General features: G+C 41.1%; 1 protein-coding gene across 6 annotated transcripts in view; it reads left to right on the top strand.

The window, feature by feature from the left end:
- The window catches only part of TTBK2 (tau tubulin kinase 2), a 178,606-nt gene that overhangs the window by 67,563 nt on the left and 90,256 nt on the right, over positions 1 to 20,787 (top strand). For 4 of the 6 annotated variants that reach the window (XM_010383778.2, XM_030930648.1, XM_030930650.1 and 1 more), the window contains one exon: positions 14,642 to 14,715. In XM_010383778.2, coding sequence (XP_010382080.2) covers positions 14,642 to 14,715 — 74 coding nt within the window. Of the gene's footprint in view, positions 1 to 3,079; positions 3,788 to 14,641; positions 14,716 to 20,787 lie in introns of all 6 variants that reach the window. The other 2 variants (XM_030930651.1, XM_030930652.1) reach the window with 1 other exon arrangement.

Here is a 20,787-nt window from a genome sequence, read left to right as displayed (position 1 = left end):
GCTGCAATGTATGACCACTCCTTTTTCCCAGTCATGAGAATAGAAGAAGTATGTAATTTCTGGATTAGACCACTGCTTTATCCAGTATAGAAGACTGTGGAAATTGCTCCACAGAGACCTTTTGTGGGAGAGCATAATAGTTACATGCTGGGACCTGAAAGATTAGGGATATATCCTTACCCTTCATTCCATCCTTTATCCTCATGTAAACGTATAATCTACTCTTTTGTTGATTTCATCCTGTGCATAGTTTTTTTCTCCTAAAGTAACTTTTGCTTGTCCTTGTTGATGTTCATTGTTTCATCAAAGGGTGTGTGGAGGTCTCCAATAACTGTATCTGTTGAGTATGTTCATTTTAACATTTTTCTCCTTGGAAGATGTAACATTATCTGTAGGCTTGGGGATTCGTTTACTCGTTACTCTTCTTTCGTTTAGAAAAATGACACGTAGAGAATAGAATAGGTCTAGATTATTTCAAGGAGCAGCGGAATATATTCCATTCCTTGAAATGGAATAGAATATATGTGTCTTTACCTGAAAACACATGTACATATTTATATATGCTCCATATGCACAAAGAACATTTGGAATCACATGTAGCTCAAGAAGACCCTGAGGTGATTAGAATCAGAGGGGTCAGAGAAGGAGAAGATTTTACTTTTTCGCTTTATACCCATTGTATTGTAATGTAATTAAAAGCTATTTTGTGTTGTGAACTTAATGTATACATAGTTGATAATGGCCGGGTGCAGTGGCTTACGCCTGTAATCCCAGCACTTTGGGAGGCTGAGGTGGGTGGATCACTTGAGGTCAAGAGTTCAAGACTAGCCTGGCCAACATGGTGAAACCCCATCTCTACTAACAATACAAAAATTAGCTGGGCACGGTGATGCACACCTGTAGTCTAGCTGCTCAGGTGGCTGAGGCAGGAGAATCACTTGAACCTGGGAGGCAGAGGTTGCAGTGAGCCAAGATCGTGTGACTGCACTCCAGCCTAAGTGACAGAGTAAGACTCCGTTTCAAAAAAGAAAAGTCGTTAATATCTTATGTATCAGGACATCTATAGTAGTGTTTGAGTGCTAACAATATGCTAGAACAGTGCTACTGAATATTAGGCTCATTGATACTTTATCTTGTTTTAATATCATTCATATATAACTAATATCCAGTTAATGCATAGACTCTCCCTCCATTTCACTAATAAACCTTTTTAAGAGTGTAAATGGTCACAATAAGAAACTTAAAAATCAACACAACGAAATAAAGTGAGAAGTAAGTTTCCTTTAATCTCTTCGCTTTCTTCTCCACAGTTAACTAGTGTTACCGGTTTCCTGTGTATTTTCCGGAAATGTTCTATGCATATTATAATCAGCTCTATATATCTATGTATAGATATGTATATATACACACATATATAAAATCGTCTAAAATAATATATAATCATCCATATGTTTATGTATGTATATATAAAATCCCCCTCCATTACCCACCTTCCACAACAACATATGGAATCAAACTATATATGCTATTCTGCAACTCATTGTTTCCCTTAAATTCAGTCAGTAAGATTTACTTTCTATTCACCTTAATGTTTTGCGGCAAGAGTGATCCTTCTAACATACTAAACAGTTATGTCACTCCCCAGCCTTTGCTAAAAACCATTCATAATCTTTTTTCTCGTGTAAAATCTACACACCATAACATGGCATACAAAACACTGAGCTGACCCCTGCCTGCTACTTCTCCAGAGTGCTGGTCTTCCTGAACTATTTTCTCTTTCTTTCCTTCTTTCCTTCTTGCCGAGACAGGGACAGTCCGGAGTTCGAGTAGGGAAGGATGGATGCTGGGGGACAGTGGGGAGGGATTTCTGAGGGGATGGAGTTGGTAGGGAGGGTCGTTCTGTATTTAGGGACTGGAGGGAGTAGGGGGAGGACTTATGGAGGAGGGCTTCTTTTTCTTTTCTCTTTCTGCCTTTCCTTCCTCCTTCCTCCTTCCTTCCTTCCCTCCTTCCTTCCTTCCCTTCCTTCCTCCCTCCCCCCTCCCTCCCTCCCTCCCTCCCTCCCTCCCTCCCTCCCTCCCTCCCGCCCTCTCCCTCTCTCTCTCTCTCTCTCTCTCTCTTTCTTTTTCTCTTTCTTTCTTTCTTTCTTTCTTTCTTTCTTTCTTCTTTCTTTCTTTCTTTTCTTTCTCTTCTTTCTTTCTCTGCCGTTCTTTCTCTGCCGTTCTTTCTGTCTTTCTCTGTTGCCCAGGCTGGAGTGCAGTGGCGTGATCTCCACTCACTGCAAGCTCTGTCTCCCGGGTTCATGCCATTCTCCTGCCTCAGCCTCCCAAGTAGCTGGGACTACAGGTGCCTGCCGCCACGCCCGGCTAAATTTTTTTTATTTTTAGTAGAGATGGGGTTTCACCATGTTAGTCAGGATGGTCTCAATCTCCTGACCTCATGATCCACCTGCCTCGGCCTTCCAAAGTGCTGGGATTACAGGCGTGAGCCACAGCGCCTGGCCATATTTTCAGTTTCTTAAGGCTTACAGCCTCTCTCCTGCAAACTGCTTCCTTTTTCTCACACTTTGGGTAATTCCTGCTTTTTTTATTCTTCTTTTTAAAAAATGTGTAATCGTCCTAATATTTATGAAAGTCCACAGGTAAAGCAAGATTCAAATATAAGAAGCAAAGTATAATTAAGAACTTCACCTTTTTTCACATACATATAATGTCCAAAAGTACATATGCTTTTAAAAAATGTGATTCTACTAACTTGCTTTTTCCCTCTACCTCAATAAGATTATTATAGGATTTATTTTTAATTTTTAATTAAGTTCCAGGTTATACAAGTAGTTTAAAATAATCAGTTCTACAAAGTTTGTTAAGAAAAACAGTAGTCCAGATTCTGGTTCCAGATGAGATGGAGTCAGCGCACTTCACTCTGTCTCTCCCACTGAATGCAACTAAAAACCTGGGCAAAATTCTTGGAGTGGCTATTTGAGGCCTCTGAAAAGTAAATTGTAGGAGACAGACTGGGGAAGAAGACCAGAATTCAAAGTACCATTGAACCAGCAGTGAGTTTACCATTTTTTTCTTCCAGTATGCCCCAGCCTGAACTTAATGTATCCTGCAACTTGGAAGTGAGCATTGACATGGACAGAAAATGCATCGAGAGAAGTCTTCTAGTTCTGACTCGAGGAGGAGGAAAGGGGTCTCCTAATGCCCAGAGAAAGCATGGAAATCCTACATCTTTCTCTCTCTTTTTATTTATTCTCTTACACCCAGGCCTCAAACAATCCTTGACAGTGGCCTCAATGGGGGCAGGCAAAAGCCTAAAATAGAGGGAGAGGATCCTTCTTCTCAGATTGGAGGAGCTGTGGTCTGAAGAGAGTTGGGCAAATCCCCACTGCTTTTTTTCTCTCTCTGCTGTTCTGTTGCTTGGCCTTGCCTGATGTGAGCACAGTCATGGGAAGTACTCTGCAGAGTGGTGTTAATAAAGCCCCAGAGAGTTCTGCTGGAAGACTGGAAAAGGGGAGCCCCAGTGAAATGAAAGATTGTAGATGAGGGAGGAACTTGGGAAACTGACCACCTAAAGTTGCTTTTGGACTCCTGAGCTGACCTCCAGTCTGTGCATGCATGGGTCCAATCCTAAACAGCACATATGGACTTTGAGAACTGAATTATGGGATAGACCACTGCCCACATCCCAAACTGGAAACTACGTGGAGTACTTATGGAACACGTTAAATGTAACTGCAAAGGCTTTAAAAACTGAATTGACATTAGAAATACAACCTACAGAAGGCTGGTGAGAACTTGAAGCATGAACTCAACTGGGTCAATTACTGGCTAAAGCAAAAATACCAACATTCTTGGTGGGACTTGAATAAGACCTAGAGTCTCATAACATAATATTCAAAATGTCCAGAATACAACCTGGAATCACTCAGCTTAGAAAGAATCAGACAAATCTCAACTCATATAGAAAAAGGTAGATGCCAATGCCAGGATCATACAGATGTTAAAATTATGTTTAAAAGACTTTAAATCAGCTATTATGACTTTGCTCCAAGAATGAGCAGGAAGATAGACAATCTCAGCAAGGGAATAGAAGACATAAAGAACAACCAAATAGAACATTTAGACCCAAGACGTACAATAACAGACATAAGAAACTCACTGAATGGGCTCAATAGCAGAATGGACATGATAGGTGAAAGATTCAGTGAACTTGAAAACAGATCAATAGAAATGATCTAATCTGAACAACCAGGGAAAACCATGTAAAAAAATAAACAGAGCCTCAGTGACCTATGAGATAATATCAAAATATCTAACATTTGTGTCATCAGCAACCCAGAATGAGACTTGAGTTTGGTGCAGCAAAGATATATAAATAAATAATGACATATAGACTGAAAAGGAGGAAATAAAATTGTTCCTGTTTGTGGATGACATGATTGTCTATGTAGAAAATCCCAAGAATCGTAAAAACTTCCTAGAATAAGTGAGTTTAGCAAGCGATATAAGATCAGGCCACAAAAAGCAACCATAATTCTGTGTACTAGCAATGAACAATTGAGAACTGAATTTTAAAAAATTTCAATAGCTCCAAAAAAAAAGAAATATGGAGGGTGTAAATATAACAAAATATATGCAGGATCTGGGCTGGACGCAGTGGCTGACGCCTGTAATCCCAGCACTTTGGGAGACTGAGATGGGCGGATCACCTGAAGTCAGGAGTTCGAGACCAGCCTGACCAACATGGAGAAACCCCATCTCTACTAAAAATACAAAATTAGCCAGGCATGGTGGTGCATGCCTGTAATCCCAGCTACTTGGGAGGCTGAGGCAGGATAATCGCTTGAACCTGGGAGGTGGAGGTTGTGGTGAGCTGAGATTGCGCCATTGCACTCCAGCCTGGGCAATAAGAATGAAACTCTGTCTCAAAAAAAAAAAAATAAAACCCTGATTAAAGAAGTAAAAGAAGATTTAAATAAATGGAGAGGCATACCATATTCAATAATTGGAAGATTCATTAATGGAAGGTTCATTAATTGGAAGATATTGATTCTCCCCAAATTGATCTATAGATTTAATGAAATAGTAATAAAAATCCCAGCAGTACTTTTTGTAGTTATAGAGAAGCTGATTCTAAAGTTAATATAGAAAAGCAAAGGATCTAGAGTAGCCAAAACAATGTTGAAAAAGAAGAATAATGTTGGGGAAAAAAATCAAATCACGTAGATAATAGATTTTTAAGTGTTCTTATTAAAAATGTGTTTGTAAGCATGTTATTAGTTTGAGCCATTCCATCGTGTATACCTGTCTTCAAAACATGTTTATACAATAAAAATATATAATTTCTGTCAGTTAAAAAATACATAGTGGGCTGGGCGCGGTGGCTCAAGCCTGTAATCCCAGCACTTTGGGAGGCCGAGACGGGTGGATCACGAGGTCAGGAGATCGAGACCGTCCTGGCTAACACGGTGAAACCCCGTCTCTACTAAAAAATACAAAAAATTAGCTGGGCGAGGTGGCGGGCGCCTGTAGTCCCAGCTACTCAGGAGGCTGAGGCAGGAGAATGGCGTGAACCTGGGAGGCAGAGCTTGCAGTGAGCTGAGATCCGGCCACTGCACTCCAGACTGCACTCCAGCGTGGGCGACAGAGCGAGACTCGGTCTCAAAAAAAAAAAAAAAAAAAAAAATGCATAGTGAGACCTCCATCTCTACAAACTAAGAAAAAAAAATTGACTCAACATGGTGGTACATGCCTGTAGTCCCGTGCTGCTTGGGAGGCTGAAATAGGAGGATTGCCAGAGCCCAGGAATTTGAGTGCACTATGATTGTGCCACCATATTCCAGCCTAGGTGACAAAGTGAGATCCTGTCTAAAAATATAAAATATAAGCAAAGAAACAAACTATATGGTTTTAAAACTTAGTACAGAACTAGGATAATCAAGGCTGTGGTATTGGCAAAGGGATAGACATATAGATCAAGTGGAGTAAAATAGAGATTTTGGACATAGGCTGACCCATACAAAGAAGGCCAGTAATAATCTACAAAGTCGCAAAGGCGAGTCAGTGGAAAACGAATGGTCTTGGTGCTGGAGCTATCAGGCATCCTTTTACAAAAGTAGTGAACCTCCACCGAAACTACACACATTATACAAAAATTTACTGAAGATATACTGCACATCGAAATGTGAGATAGAAGGCTGTATAACTTTTAGAAGAAAACATGGAGAAGATCTTTGTAACTTAAGTTTAGGCAAGAAGCTTGTCAAATGATGACAAAAGCATGATGCATAAAATTAAAAAATTGATAATTTGGATTTCATTAAATAAATAACTTTGCTTGCAAAAGACGTTATGAAAAGAATGAAAAGACAAGTTACAGAGTGAAAGAAAAATATTTGCGAATCACCTGCAAAGGACTTTTCAGAATATATAAAGCACTCTGAAAACTCAACAATAAGAAAACAAACAATTAAAAATATTTAATAAGCTTTTACAGGTACTTCAAAGAAGATATAGAGTGTTAAATCAGTTGCTGAAAAGATATTTAGCATAACTAAACATTAGGAGAATACACAGTGAGATATCACTGCACACCATTAGAATGGCGTAAACTATACTTGAACCCGGGAGGTGGAGGTTGTGGTGAGCTGAGGTTGAGGTGACTGGCTGCAACCTGGGGCTCCCTCGATTCCCCTCTCCTTGGGTTTGGTTAACGTGCTAGGATGGCTCACAGAACTCAGGGAAACATGTTTACTGGTTTATTAAGGATATTGCAAGGGATACAGATGAACAGCTGGATGAAGAGATGGATAAGGGTGAGGTGTGGGGGAGTGGGGAGCTTCTGTCTCCTCTCTGGGTAGGCCACTCCCCCAGCACTTCCATTTATTCAGCAAACCAGAAGCTCACGCATCTGATTGTTCAAGAGTCTTTATAGAGCTTAATCTCCAGCCCTCCCACTCACCTTTCCTGGAGGTTGGTGGGTGAGGCTGAAAGTTCAGTCCTCTCTTCTAAGCACTTCGTCTTTCTGGTGACTGGCCCCGTCCTGATTATATAGGGCTTCCCCCAAGTTACCGGATTAACATAAACGCAGTTGTTCTCAAAAGAGTCATAAATAACAAAGACATTTCTATCAGAAAATTCCATACGTTTTAGAAACCAGGTGACAAATATCAGGGACAGAGACTAAATATATTTCATATTATCGTTGGCTGTTCCTGTCAGTGGGTTCCACATCCATGCATTCCACATCTGTGGATGCAACCAGCCACAGATGGAAAATCTTAGGAAAAAGACTGAGCGTGGTGGCTCATACCTGTAATGTCAGCACTTTGGGAGGCTGAGGTGGGAGGGTTATTTGAGGTCAGGAGTTCGAGATCAGCCTGGCTATCAGCCTGTGTCTACTAAAAATACAAAAATTAGCCGGGCATGGTGGTGCATGCCTGTAATCCCAGCTTCTTGGGAGGCTGAGGTATGAGAAGTGCTTGAACCCTGGAGGCAGAGGTTGCAGTGAGATGAGATCGCTCCACTGGACTCCAGCCTGGGTGACAGAGCAAAGTCTGTCTCAAAAATAAATAAATAAAATAAATAAATAAATAAAAATTAGGAAAAAAATATTGCATCTGTACTAAACATGTATAGACTTTTTTTTTCCCTGTTATTATTTCCTAAACAATCAGTATGGCAACTATTTACATGGCATTTACATTGTATTAGGTATCATAGGTAATCTAGAGATGATTTAAAATATGGTCGTGCATCACACAACAGCATTTTGTTCAGTGATAGACAGTGGTCCCATAAGATTATAATACTATGTTTTTAGTGTACCTTTTCCACATTTAGGTACATAAATATTTAGCATTGTGTTATAACTGTCTATAGTATGCAGTACAGTAACACACCATACAGGTTTGTAGTCTAGGAGCAATAGGCTATACCGTATAGCCTAGGCGTGTAATAGGCTATTCCATCTAGGTTTTTGTGAGCACACCCTATGATGTTCACACAGTGACTGAATCACCTAAGGATGCATTTCTGAGAACTTATCCCTGTTGTTAAGCAAAGCCTGGCTGTATATGGGAGGATGTGCATAGGTTACATGGAAAATAGTACCCCATTTTATTTTATTTTCAAGATGCAGCATTGCTCTGTTGGCCAGGCTGGAGTGCAATGGTGCAATCTTGGCCCACTGCAACCTCTGCTTCCCAGGTTTAAGTGATTCTCCTGCCTCAGCCTCCTCAGTAGCTGGGATTTTAGGTGCCCGCCACCATGCCCAGCTAAGTTTTCTATTTTTAATAGAGATGGGGTTTCACCAGGTTGGCCAGGTTGGTCTCTAACTCCTGACCTCAGGTGATCCACCCACCTTGGCCTCCCAAATTGCTGGGATTACAGGTGTGAGCTACCATGCCTGGCAGGTACCCCATTTTATATCAGAGACTTGAGTATTGGTGGATTTTGGTATCCAAGGGAGGTCTTGGCACCACTCCCCCATGGATACCAAGGGACTACTGTATACCACAGTGGCATATAAGGTTTTAGCTTACTTTTCTTGTCTGATCATACTTCCCACCTCAGCCTACCTTAACTCGTATCAAGTCCTCTAGCCTGTCATCTCAATCATCTATCACATGTACTTAGATCCTTTATGACTTTGTGGGTGACCTTCTTTTAGAATACTCTTCTCATAAATGTGTAAAATCTAGTGATTTAATGCTCATGTGAAGCCTCATAAGCCAAATTTTTGAATCTTCTTTATATCTGCAGCAGTTTATCTCTAATATTATAGAACTCATACTGCATTACATTTTTTTTGTTTACATATCTTGGCTGTGAACTCTTTGAGGGCATGGATCTTAATTTCTCTTGTATTTCTGGTGCCTAGTTTAGTACTTGGCGTATAGTAGATTGTCCTGTTTCTGTTCTGTCACAGTCTTTCTTTCCCTGTTTTAATACTTATTGACAAGGTGTTACTTGATTTTAAAATCTGTTTCTGTCATTTCTGGGCATAATGGTTAAGAGCAAAGGCTCTGGCATTAAACTGCTTCATGTTTTGGTTGTAATTTTGGACAAAGTAACCTCCCTATTTCTATATCTGAAAAATGGAGAATATAATAATACTTGCATTATTGGCGGGATTAAATGCATGTAACATGCTTGATATAGAGCCTGGCATAAAATGCTTGCACATTATGTGTGCATATTATGCTTATTTATTTATTTATTTAGAGACAGGGTCTCACTCTGTCACCCAGGCTGGAGTCAGTGGCATGATCACAGCTCACTGCAGCCTTGTCCTCCCAGGCTCAACTAAGCCTTCCACTGCAACTTCCTGAGTAGCTGAAAGTACAGGCATGTGCCCCCACACCTGACTGATTTTTGTATTTTTTGTAGAGACGGAGCCTTGCCATGTTGTCCAGGCTAGTAACTCCTGGACTCAAGCAATCCTCCCACCTCAGCCTTCCAAAGTGTTGGGATTACAGGCATGAGCCACCACTCCTGGCCCATATTATGCATATTTTGTTAGCCATTATTCTATTCATTTGTTTACACATATGTAGGGTCCAGCCCCACAGGGTCGGTGGGTTTTTCTCCCCGTGTGTGGAGACGAAAGATTGTGGGAATAAAGACACAAGACAAAGAGATAAAAGACAGCTGGGCCCGGGGGACCACTAATACCACGACATGGAGACCAGTAGTGGCCCCGAATGCCAGGCTGCGCTGATATTTATTGGATACAAGACAAAGGGGCAGGGTAAGGAGTGTGAGCCATTTCCAATGATCGATAAGGTCACGTGGGTCACATGTCCATTGGACAGGGGGCCCTTCCCTGCCCGGCAGCGGAGGCAGAGAGAGAGAGAGAGAGAGAGAGAGACAGCTTACGCCATTATTTCTGCATATCAGAGACTTTTAATACTTTCGCTAATTTTCTACTGCTATCTAGAAGGCAGAGCTAGGTATACAGGATGGAACATGAAGGCGGACTAGAAGCGCGACCACTGAAGCACAGCATCACAGGGAGACGGTTAGGCCTCCAGATAACTGTGGGCAGGCCTGACTGATGTCAGGTCCTCCACAAGAGGTGGGGGAGTAGAGTCTTCTCTAAACTCCAGGGAAAGGGAGACTCCCTTTCCCAGTCTGCTAAGTAGTGGGTGTTTTTCCTTGACACTGACGCTACGGCTAGACCACGGTCCGCTTGGCAAAGGACGTCTTCCCAGACGCTGGTGTTACCGCTAGACCAAGGAGCCCTCTGGTGGCCCTGCCCGGGCATGACGGAAGGCTCACACTCTTATCTTATAGTCACTTCTCACTATGTCTCAACTCCTCTGTATGACCTGGTTTTTCCTAGGTTATGATTGTAGAGTGAGGATTATTATAATATTGGAATAAAGAGTAGTTGCTACAAACTAATGATTAATGATATTCATATGTAATCATATCTATGATCTATATCTAGCATAACTATTCTTATTTTATATGTTTTATTCTACTGGAACAGCTTGTGCCCTCGGCCTCTTGCCTCAGCACCTGGGTGGCTTGCTGCCCACACACATATTCATTGAGCATTTAAATCACTCTTTACTGGGTATTGTGCCAGGTACTGTTACAGCCTAGCAGGTTCTTTTTGCCTGCTGCACAGAAAAAGCCGATACACTGAGACTGGTGTTGCAGCAGAGAGTTTAATAATTGCAGTGTGGCTCAGTGAGGATGGTGTGTGATAGTTCTCAAATCTGCCTCCCTGAGAATTTGACAACTAGGGTTTTTAAGGATAGTTTGGTGGGGAGGGGGCTAGGGAATGGGCACTGCTGATTAGTTGAGTTGGGGATGAAATCACGGGGGTATTGAAATTATCTTCATGTGCTCAGTCGTTTCCTGGGTTGGGGACACCTGGGTGGTATCAGTTGGTCCACTAAAAAATATCTCAAACACCAGTCTTAGGTTTCACAACAGCAATGTTACCAGTAGGGGCAATTGGGAAGTTACAAATCTTTTTTCTTTTTGAGACCATGTCTCTCTCTGTCGTCCAGGCTGGAGTGCAGTGGCGCAATCTTGGCTCACTGCAGCCTCCTCCTCCTGGGTTCAAGTGATTCTTCTCCCTCAGCCTCTTGAGTAGCTGGGACTACAGGCACGTGCTACCATGCCCGGGTAATTTTTGTATTTTTAGTAGAAACGGGGTTTCACCATATTGGCCAGCCTGGTCTGAAACTCCTGAACTCATGATCTGCCTGCCTCAGCCTCCCAAAGTGCTGGGATTGCAGGTGTGAGCCACTGCACCCAGCCAGAAGTTACAAATCTTATCGCCACCAGCTAGTGACTCCTGAGTAGTAGGCAATTACAAAAAGGTAAGTTAGGAAACAATGACTAGTTGTTATTTAACTATGCCTAAACCTTAACAGAATTCAGGCGCCTACCATAATTCTGTTTTTTTTTTTTTTTTTTTTGAGACGGAGTCTCGCTCTGTCTCCCAGGCTGGAGTGCAGTGGCCAGATCTCAGCTCACTGCAAGCTCCGCCCCCCGGGTTTACGCCATTCTCCTGCCTCAGCCTCCTGAGTAGCTGGGACTACAGGCGCCCGGCACCTCGCCTGGCAATTTTTTTGTATTTTTTAGTAGAGACGGGGTTTCACCGTATTAGCCAGGATGGTCTCAATCTCCTGACCTCGTGATCCGCCCGTCACGGCCTCCCAAAGTGCTGGGATTACAGGCTTGAGCCACCGCGCCCGGCCCATAATTCTGTTTTTGGCCTTTCATTAGTTTTATAAAAGCAGTGTCTGTCCCCAAAGAAAGAGTGGGTTTGTTTTGAGAAGGGGCCATTATCATCCTTGCTTTAAAGTTAAACTGCAAACTAAATTCCTCCCATAGTCAGCTTGGCCTGTGTGTATAGGGATGAGCAAAGGTAGTTAGCTTGTGAGTTTAGAAGCAAGATAGAATCAGCTATGTTGGATGTCTCTCACTGTTACAGTTTTTGCAAAAGTGTTTTTAGTACCAGAACAAGATAGATATGGTCCCTGTACATGACAGAAAAGTAGAGTCTTAAGGAATGGATAATGCAAGGAAAACACTATTTAACTTATTTTTTATTGTTTCTTTGAAGCTGAGGACAAGAGTAAGTTGCTAATGATCATCATTTGATCCTTTCATTCTTACTACAGTGTAATAGATAGCACTGTTTTGCAAATATATGTAAAATATGTATTAAGTGATCAACATGTACTGTGTACCTTGTGAATTATTGTGTTCTCCATTGCACCCATTCTTGCTAGCTTATAACCCCCTTTTTAAACAAAAACATAGAGAATGAGAGAGCAATCTTGTACTGATTGATAACACAGATGCAAAAAAATGAGTTTTTTTTTTTAAAGGGAAGGGGTCTTGCTATGTTGCCCAGGCTGGTCTCAAACTCCTGGCCTCGTACAATCCTCCCACCTTAGCTTCCCAAGTAGCTGGGATTATAGGCGAAGTCATTGCCCCTGGCCTTGCTGCGTCTTAATTGTATTTATATTTTAAGCCAGTTAGGAGGCAAATTTTCTTTGAGTGTTTCATCAGTCTACCAAATCTTCGTCTTCAAGCTTTGGCCTGTTACTCTTCCTTACTTTCAAGCAAGCTCCTTCAAAGACTGTCTCCCCTCATATTTCATATTCTCTTTACTCTTTAACCCATTATAAACTGACTTCTGCCCCTTGACTCACTAATGACTTCCTGTTTATGTTAGTACTTCTCAGCCTTTCTATATACTTGTCAATGTCCACTTCTGCCCTCATGAAGTGTTCTCCCTCGGTTTCTGTGATACCCCTCTCTCAGTGTCCTCCTATCTTTCAGGCTATTCCTCTGTTTCCTTGAGGGACTCTTATTTTTGCTCATGCTTTGAATATTGCATTTTCTAGGGTGGGCATGGTGGCGCACGCCTGTAATCCCAGCACTTTGGGAGGCTGAGGCGGGAGGATTGCTTGAGCCCAGAGTTTGAGATCAGCCTGGGCGAGATAGTGAGACCCTGTTTTAAAAATAATAATAATAATTAAATGTTGCATTTTCCAAATTATGTGCTGAAGTTTCTTTTCCTCTTATATTCTTTCACTTGTCAATCTTCCATCTATTGTCCATGAATTAAGGGTTCCTCAGTGTACATCTGGAGCTCTGCCTTTTGGTCTCAGCACCAGGCCTGAACTTACAATGTCTACTGAATTCACTTGATTGTCCTAAAATTCAACATTTTAATATCACTTAAAATCTATACAACCTACTGCATTCTCTTATTTTGGTACAACTTTTCATTTAATTTTGCCAATTCTAGTAAAAAACTACATCTTTAATATCGGTCAGATTTATCTTATTTTATCTGTCTCTAATCCCCTTATTCTTTCTCCTGGATATTGTAACTATCCCCCAGAGTGACCTTCTCCACCAGAATTGACCCCTTTGTAGTCTACCCTCCTCATTGCTGCCACAGTGTTTTAGTATATTATTATTTATCTTAAAATCTTTTTGATACTTCTCATTACCCTGCAGTAGTTTTCAAATATCTCTCCATGTCCTACCTGGTTTAGGATCATTTAAAGAACTTTTGAGGCCAGGTGCAGTGACTTATGCCTGTAGTCTCAGCACTTTGGGAGGCTGAGGCGGGCAGATCGCTTGAGCCCTGGAGTTTGAGACCAGCCTGGGCAACATGGTAAAACCCCATCTCTACAAAAAATACAAAAATCAGCCAGTTGTGGTGGCACACACCTCTAGTCCCAGCTATTCGGGAGGCTGAGGTGAGAGGATCAGTTGAGCCTTCCAGGAGGCAGAGGTTGCAGTGAGCCAAGATCATGCCACTGCACTTCAGCCTGGGCAACAAAGTGAGACCCTGCCTCAAAAAAATAAAAAACAACAACGAACTTTTGAAAAGCTCATATTCTGTATCTTTCTCCACAGATTCTGAATCAATATAGAACTTAGGAATCTTTAAAAAGTTTTCCACTGCCTTCGGGTCAGTGGTGTCAGAAAACAAAAATAAAGTGTTCCAGATGGTTTTCATAAGTAGACAGGGTTGAAAAACACTAACCTATGCATGTGGCTCAATTCTTTTGGGGGGTCTTTGCATGCTTTTCTTTAATCAGATTTCTGCTGTACCCCTGCTCCCCTCTGTGCCCCAGCCAGCACTGTTCTGGGTTTCTCAGATGGAACTCAGATTGAAAATCACTGGGCGAATCCGCATCAGTGAGGCCCCCAAAGATTGTGGGTCTTGCAGAAGTCATAGCAGTGAGTACCATAACATATCTAAAATTCAGGGTTTCTATTTCTAACATAGTTCTTTTTTGTTGTTCTGTGGCTTCATATGTATCGTATCTGGGCAGGTTGATCTGAATTGACCACTTAATCTTTTCCTCCCTAAATAAATTATCATACATTTGTTTCCTCATTCATATATTAATTTGCTTATTTATTCATTCAAATAATCATTTATTTGACCACATAAAGGAATAGTACAGTGCCTGGGAGGAGAGGAGGTAGGTAGAAAATTTGAATAATATAAGTTTTCTATCCTTAAGGTTCTCAAGATGTATTTTATATTCAATCATAAAATACTATACAAAAAAGCAAATTATTAATGTTTTAAGAGAAACCATAGTATATTCTTTTCCACTGTTTTCTTTCTTTTTTTATCCAGGGAAAGACCATGTTTGTAGATTTATTGGCTGTGGGAGGAATGATCGATTCAACTATGTGGTCATGCAGTTGCAGGTAGGTTACCTTGAAAACGTGTCTTGAAATCCTTCCGTTTTGATCAAAGTATACAATTACAGTGAATATGAATAAAAAATAACAATATTCTTAGTACCATGTGAGAATGTTTTATACTGTGCAGATGAAGCTTTATTTAAACAGACGATACAGATTTTCCAAAAATGAAATAATTGTCTTTGTCCGCTATTTGAGTTGACCTGTATCTTTACGGATTGTCATCTTTGCAGTTTTCGATCCCTGGGTGGATGAGGGGATATAATGTGAATCTTGCCCCTTCTACTGTTCATTACCTTAGGGATTCCAGTTTTCCATTTGTATTCTAAAGTATTGTCTTAGTCTGTTTTGTGCTGCTGCAGAATACCCAAGACTGAGTAATGCATAAAGAACAGAGATTTATTTCTTACCATTCTGGAGGTTGGAAAATCCTAGCTCTAGGGACCCACATCTTGCAGGGGCCTTCTTGCTGCATCATTCCATAGTAGAAGTTGGAAGTGCAAGTAAGTATGCACGTGGGCAAGGAAGGTGAAGAAGGGATCCTAGCTCATCCTTTTTGTCGGGAACCTACTTCCAAGATAACTACCCCACTTCCACACCAAAATATGTCTCAAAATAAGACACCTATATGGCCAAAAAACATATGAAAGAATGTTCAACATCACTAATCTTTAGAGAAATGCAAATCAAAACCACAGTAAGATACCAGCTCACACCAGTCAGAATGACTATTATTAAAAAGTCAGAAAATAACAGATGCTGGTGAGATTGCAGTGAAAAGGAAACACTTGTACACTGCTGGTGGGAATATAAATTAGTTCAGCTACTGTGGAAAGCTGTCTAGAGATTTCTCAGAGGACTTAAAACAGAGCTACCATTCAACCTAGCAACCCCATTACGGGGTGTATACCCAAAGGAATAAAATCCTTCTACCAAAAAGACACATGCCCTTATGTGTTCATCGCAGCACTATTCACAATAGCAAACAAGTGGAATTAACCTTACATGCATATCAGTGGTGAACTGGATAAAGAAAATGTGATACGTGTACACAGCTATAAAAATGAATGAAATCATGTTCTTTGCAGCAACATGGATGCAGCTGGAAGCCATTATCCTAAGCAAATTAATGCAGGAATAGAAAACCGAATACTGCATGTTCTTACTTATAAGTGGGAGCTAAACTTTGAGTACACGTGGACACAAAGAGGGAAACAATAGACACCAGGGCCTACTTTGAGGGTGGAGCAAAGAAGGAGGATGAGGGTCAAAAAACGAGCTGTTGGATACTGTGCTCACTACCTGTGTGACAAAATCGTTTTCACACCAAACACCAGCAACACACAATTTGCCCGTGTATCAAACCTGCACATGTACCCCTGAACCTGAAATAAATATTGAAAAAGAAAAGAAAAACCATAGCAAGTACCAGTCTTGAGTACTTGAAACTTTAAACAGTAGTTGAGATAGAGGAGAAATGCCATTCCTTTTTCTTTTTCTTTTTTTTCCGTCAGTAACATAACTCTGTTATATATTCTTTTTATTCTTTTTTTTTTTTTTTTTTTTTTTTTGAGATGGAGTCTTGATCTGTCACCCAGGCTGGAGTGTAGTAGCGTAATTTTGGCTCACTGAAACCTCCCCCTCCCAGGTTCAAGCGATTCTTCTGCCTCAGCCTCCCAAGTAGCTGGGATTGCAGCCGTGCTCCACCAAGCTCGGCTAATTTTTGTATTTTTAGTAGAGATGGGGTTTCATCATGTTGGCCACACTGGTCTCGAACTCCTGACCTCAGGTGATCTGCCCACCTCGGCTTCCCACAGTGTTGGGATTACAGGCGTGAGCCACTGCCCCCGGCCTGTTCCCTGTTCTTTAGATGGTAGTGGAGTTAGGTCCAGAGGAAAGAAATTCAGAATAGGAATATTGGAATAATGGCTACAGTGGGGAGAAGAGGGAAACCTTTCTATTTTCTCTGACACTACCTCTGCCCCTGAAAACACACACACACACACACACACACACACACACACACACACACACACACACCTCCTGAGCTGTAGTCACCCTCAAAGTTTAAAAACCGTGGTTCATCTTGATCTTGCTGCCTAGATCTAGAATTCTCAGTATTTCTTTTCATCTTAAGCAAACATTGTTTTGGGCATTTGACTTCTTTCTTTTCTTTTTTTTTTTTTTTTTGAGACGCAGTCTGGCTCTGTCACCCAGGCTGAGTGCTATGGCGCAATCTCGGCTCACTGCAACCTCTGCCTCCCGGGTTCAAGTGATTCTCCTGCCTCGGCTTCTGGAATAGCTGGGTTTACAGGTGGCCGCCACCATGCCTGGCTATTTTTTGTATTTTTAGTAGAGACAGGGTTTCACCGTGCTGACCAGGCTGGTATTGAACTCCTAACCTCAGGCAGTCCGCCCACCTCAGCCTCCCAAAGTGCTGGGATTACATGTGTGAGCCACTGCGCCCAGGCGGTTTCTTTATTTTCTTTCAAGTTATCTAAATAACAGTGATTCTAGAGACATGGATCCTGGCCTAAATGCTTCCTCTTCTCATCAGGAGGCTTTTCTTGTTTCCCTCAGCCATCCTTCAGATTTCATTTAAAGATATTAACCTCTGTAGATGTAACCTTAAGGTCTTTTTGAGTCATGTGATTTACTAACTCTTGAGCCAGCCTGGTTTTATTTATTTAAGCAGCTATCCCTGAACCTTTTTTTTTTTTTGAGACAGAGTCTTACTCTGTCACCAGGCAGGAGCGCAGTGGCGTGATCTCGGCTCACTGCACCCTCCTCCTCCCGGGTTCAAGTGATTATTGTGCCTCAGCCTCTCAAGTGGTTGGGATTACAGGCACACGGCACCACACCTGGCTAATTTTTATGTTTATTAGAGACTGGATTTCACCATTTTGCTCAGGCTGGTCTTGAACTCCTGACCTCAAGTGATCCACCCACCTCGGCCTCCCAAAGTGCTGGGATTACAGGCGTGAGCCACCACGCCTGGCCTTTTTTTTTTTTTTTTTTCGACGTTGTCTTGCTTTGTCACCCAAGCTGGAGTACAGTGGCACGATCTCAGCTCACTGCAACCTTCACCTTCTGGGTTCAAGTGATTCTCCTGCCTCAGCCTCCGGTGTAACTCAGACTACAGGTGTGCACCACCACGCCTGTGTAATTTTTGTATTTTTAGTAGAGACAGGGTTTCATCGTGTTGGCCAGGCTGGTCTTGAACTCCTGACCTAAGGTGATCTTCCCCCCTCAGTCTCCCAAAGCCCTGGGATTATAGGCGTGAGCCACTACGCCCAGCCTCTCAACCTTTTTAGATCATTAATTTGGATCCTGCTTTCTCTCATTTTGGCTAGTAATAATATAAATTTTTGTGTGACATTTTACAGTTTTCATCTGGATTTATCATCTTATTTGATCCTCATTATACCCCCATGGGGAGGAGAGAACAAGTTTTATCCCCTTTTGCATATGGAGAAGCTGAGTCTCAAGGAGGTTTGTGATTTGTCTGGTACTAGCCTACTTGATGGGTATTAAAGCTTGGTGGAAGCCTGAACCCAGTATTCTTTAGGCAGTAATAAGAGAAAACTGTTTTGTTTCAAGTTACTACTGACTGGAGAATTATCGAAAGCAGGTTTTTTTCTTTAATCTGCAGAGTCTTTCTCAGTCTTAGCATATACTCATTTTCATTCTTGTACTTACCTAAATCTGACTTTCTGTAAATGGGAAGGCTCCTGGTACTGGGAAACCCCAGAGACTGGTGGATATTAGACAATGATGACCTTTGTGGCCTTTGGCAAGTTCCTATGGATTTGTCTAAGAACTTTTCCATTTGAATTGGATGCTATATTTTTTTCCTGTAACAAGAAAGTTAACCCATTTAAACTCCCATCTGTACAGTTTGTGGTTGACTTGATTTGGAATTAGGCTAAAGCTGGCGTAACCGCTAGAGCATATTTTCTCTTATTTGACATATGGAAGATCACTACTGAGTCTCCTCCATGTATTCAGCTTCCCACAGAGAGTCCTAATTTATTCTAAAAACCATAAATTCATTATTCTTAAGATAAATTTGTTCTTTTCCTCCTGCTGATTCAATTACATAATATCTGCCTTAAAATTTTTTAAGGAACAACCCTATCTCTGTTGTAGAAATTCTAACTATTCGGCGTTAAAATGGTTTTTAAAATCTTACAGAGCTCAAGCAGTTGTACACTTTTTTTTTCTTAATTCCCCTTGCAGGACATTGGCCAGGTCTCACCTAATATTTTGTCACCACTGAAGCTTTATATGAGCATCTTAAGGGTGATATATTGTGATAAGTACATCAACTATGGAGGTGCAAAACATTTTTTCGAGTTCTGTAACCAGTACAACTGTAGATCTAGATTGCCTAATACCTACAACCTTTTAAAAACTTTTTTTTTTTTTTTTTTGAGACGGAGTCTCGCTCTGCCGCCCAGGCTGGAGTGCTGTGGCCGGAGCTCAGCTCACTGCAAGCTCCGCCTCCCGGGTTTATGCCTCAACCTCCCGAGTTGCTGGGACTACAGGCGCTCGCCACCTCACCCGGCTAATTTTTTGTATTTTTTTTTAGTAGAGATGGGGTTTCACCGTGTTAGCCAGGATGGTCTCGATCTCCTGACCTTGTGATCCGCCCGTTTTGGCCTCCCAAAGTGCTGGGATTACAGGCTTGAGCCACTGCGCCCGGCCAAAAACTTTTTATTATGGGAAAAATTAAACATACACAAAGTAGAGCGAATAGTATAATTTATACCCATCTACTCATTACCCAGCTTCAACAACTATCAGTATATGGCTAATCTTGTTTCAAGTATTTTCTCTTTCTCCTATCCCTCCCGAAATTATAGCTAATCCAAGGTATATTTGATATATATATATACATTTCTGGAAGACCAGAACTCTTTTTTTCTCTTAAAGTAACCAAAATACCCAATAATAATTCCTTAATAATAGCACAAATACCAAACCAATCTTCAGATTTCCTTGATTGTCCATCTCTTTAATAAAAACAATTATTTTTTACATTTGGTTTATTTGAATTGGGTTCCAAATAGAGTTCACACATTGCCTGTCTCTTAAGCCTCTTTCAATATATTGGTTCTCCCTCTGTCTTTTATTTTCTTGCAATTTTCTTTTCATTGTGTTTGTTGATGTTGATAAAAATGGAGGAATGTGACATGCACACATTACCATATTCTGGATTTTGCTGGTTGTTTCCCTGTGGTTGTCTTTAATATGTATTTCTGTCCCCTGTATTTTCTATAAATTGATGATTATATAAGATTCCAGATTTACTCTGCAAGGATACTTCAGAGGTGGGTTGTATGCTTGCTCTTGAATCACATCAGGAGGTAGTGTCTGATTGTCTCTCTTTTAGTGAGGTTGAGATTAGTCAATGGGTTCAGGCCTTGTCAGTCTAATCCATCCATTTTAAAGTTCCCAATGGTTTTTTCCTAATGGTTTTATCAACTCATTTGTAATAATCATCCATTATTTTAATGGGAGTTGCAAATACAGTGTTCTATCATTTTATTCTTTTTTTGTTAACTAGAATTCTTCTTAAAAAGCACTGCATTCAGTATTAGGTTATCCTCAAGTATATTTTACATAGGAAAGGCAGGACTACTACTTGATTATTTTATTTATCAGTTTTTAGGATAATGAATTGGTTGTCTAATATAAACATAATCGTATATAACTATATAATAAATCCATAAATGCATGGATTTAACATATTTGATGTCTTTCGATTATTGCAGTTTTATTTAGTTTTTTGAGATGGAATCTCACTCTGTCGCCCAGTCTGGAGTGCAGTGGCACGATCTTGGCTCCCTGCAACCCCTACCTGCTGGGTTCCAGCGATTCTCCTGCCTCAACCTCCCAAGTGGCTGGGATTATAGGCGCACACCACCATACCCAGCTAATTTTTAAATTTTTAGTAGAGATAGGGTTTCCCCATGTTGGCCAGGTTAATCCCAAACCCCCAAAGTGCTAGGATTACAGGCATAAGCCACTGCACCTGGCCTACGGTTTTTTAAATATTCAAATTGTCTCATC

The sequence above is a fragment of the Rhinopithecus roxellana genome, chromosome 5 (genome assembly GCF_007565055.1).
Source record: "Rhinopithecus roxellana isolate Shanxi Qingling chromosome 5, ASM756505v1, whole genome shotgun sequence".
In the NCBI taxonomy this organism is placed as follows: Eukaryota; Metazoa; Chordata; class Mammalia; order Primates; family Cercopithecidae; genus Rhinopithecus; species Rhinopithecus roxellana.
This window is presented reverse-complemented; position numbering and strand designations above follow the sequence as displayed.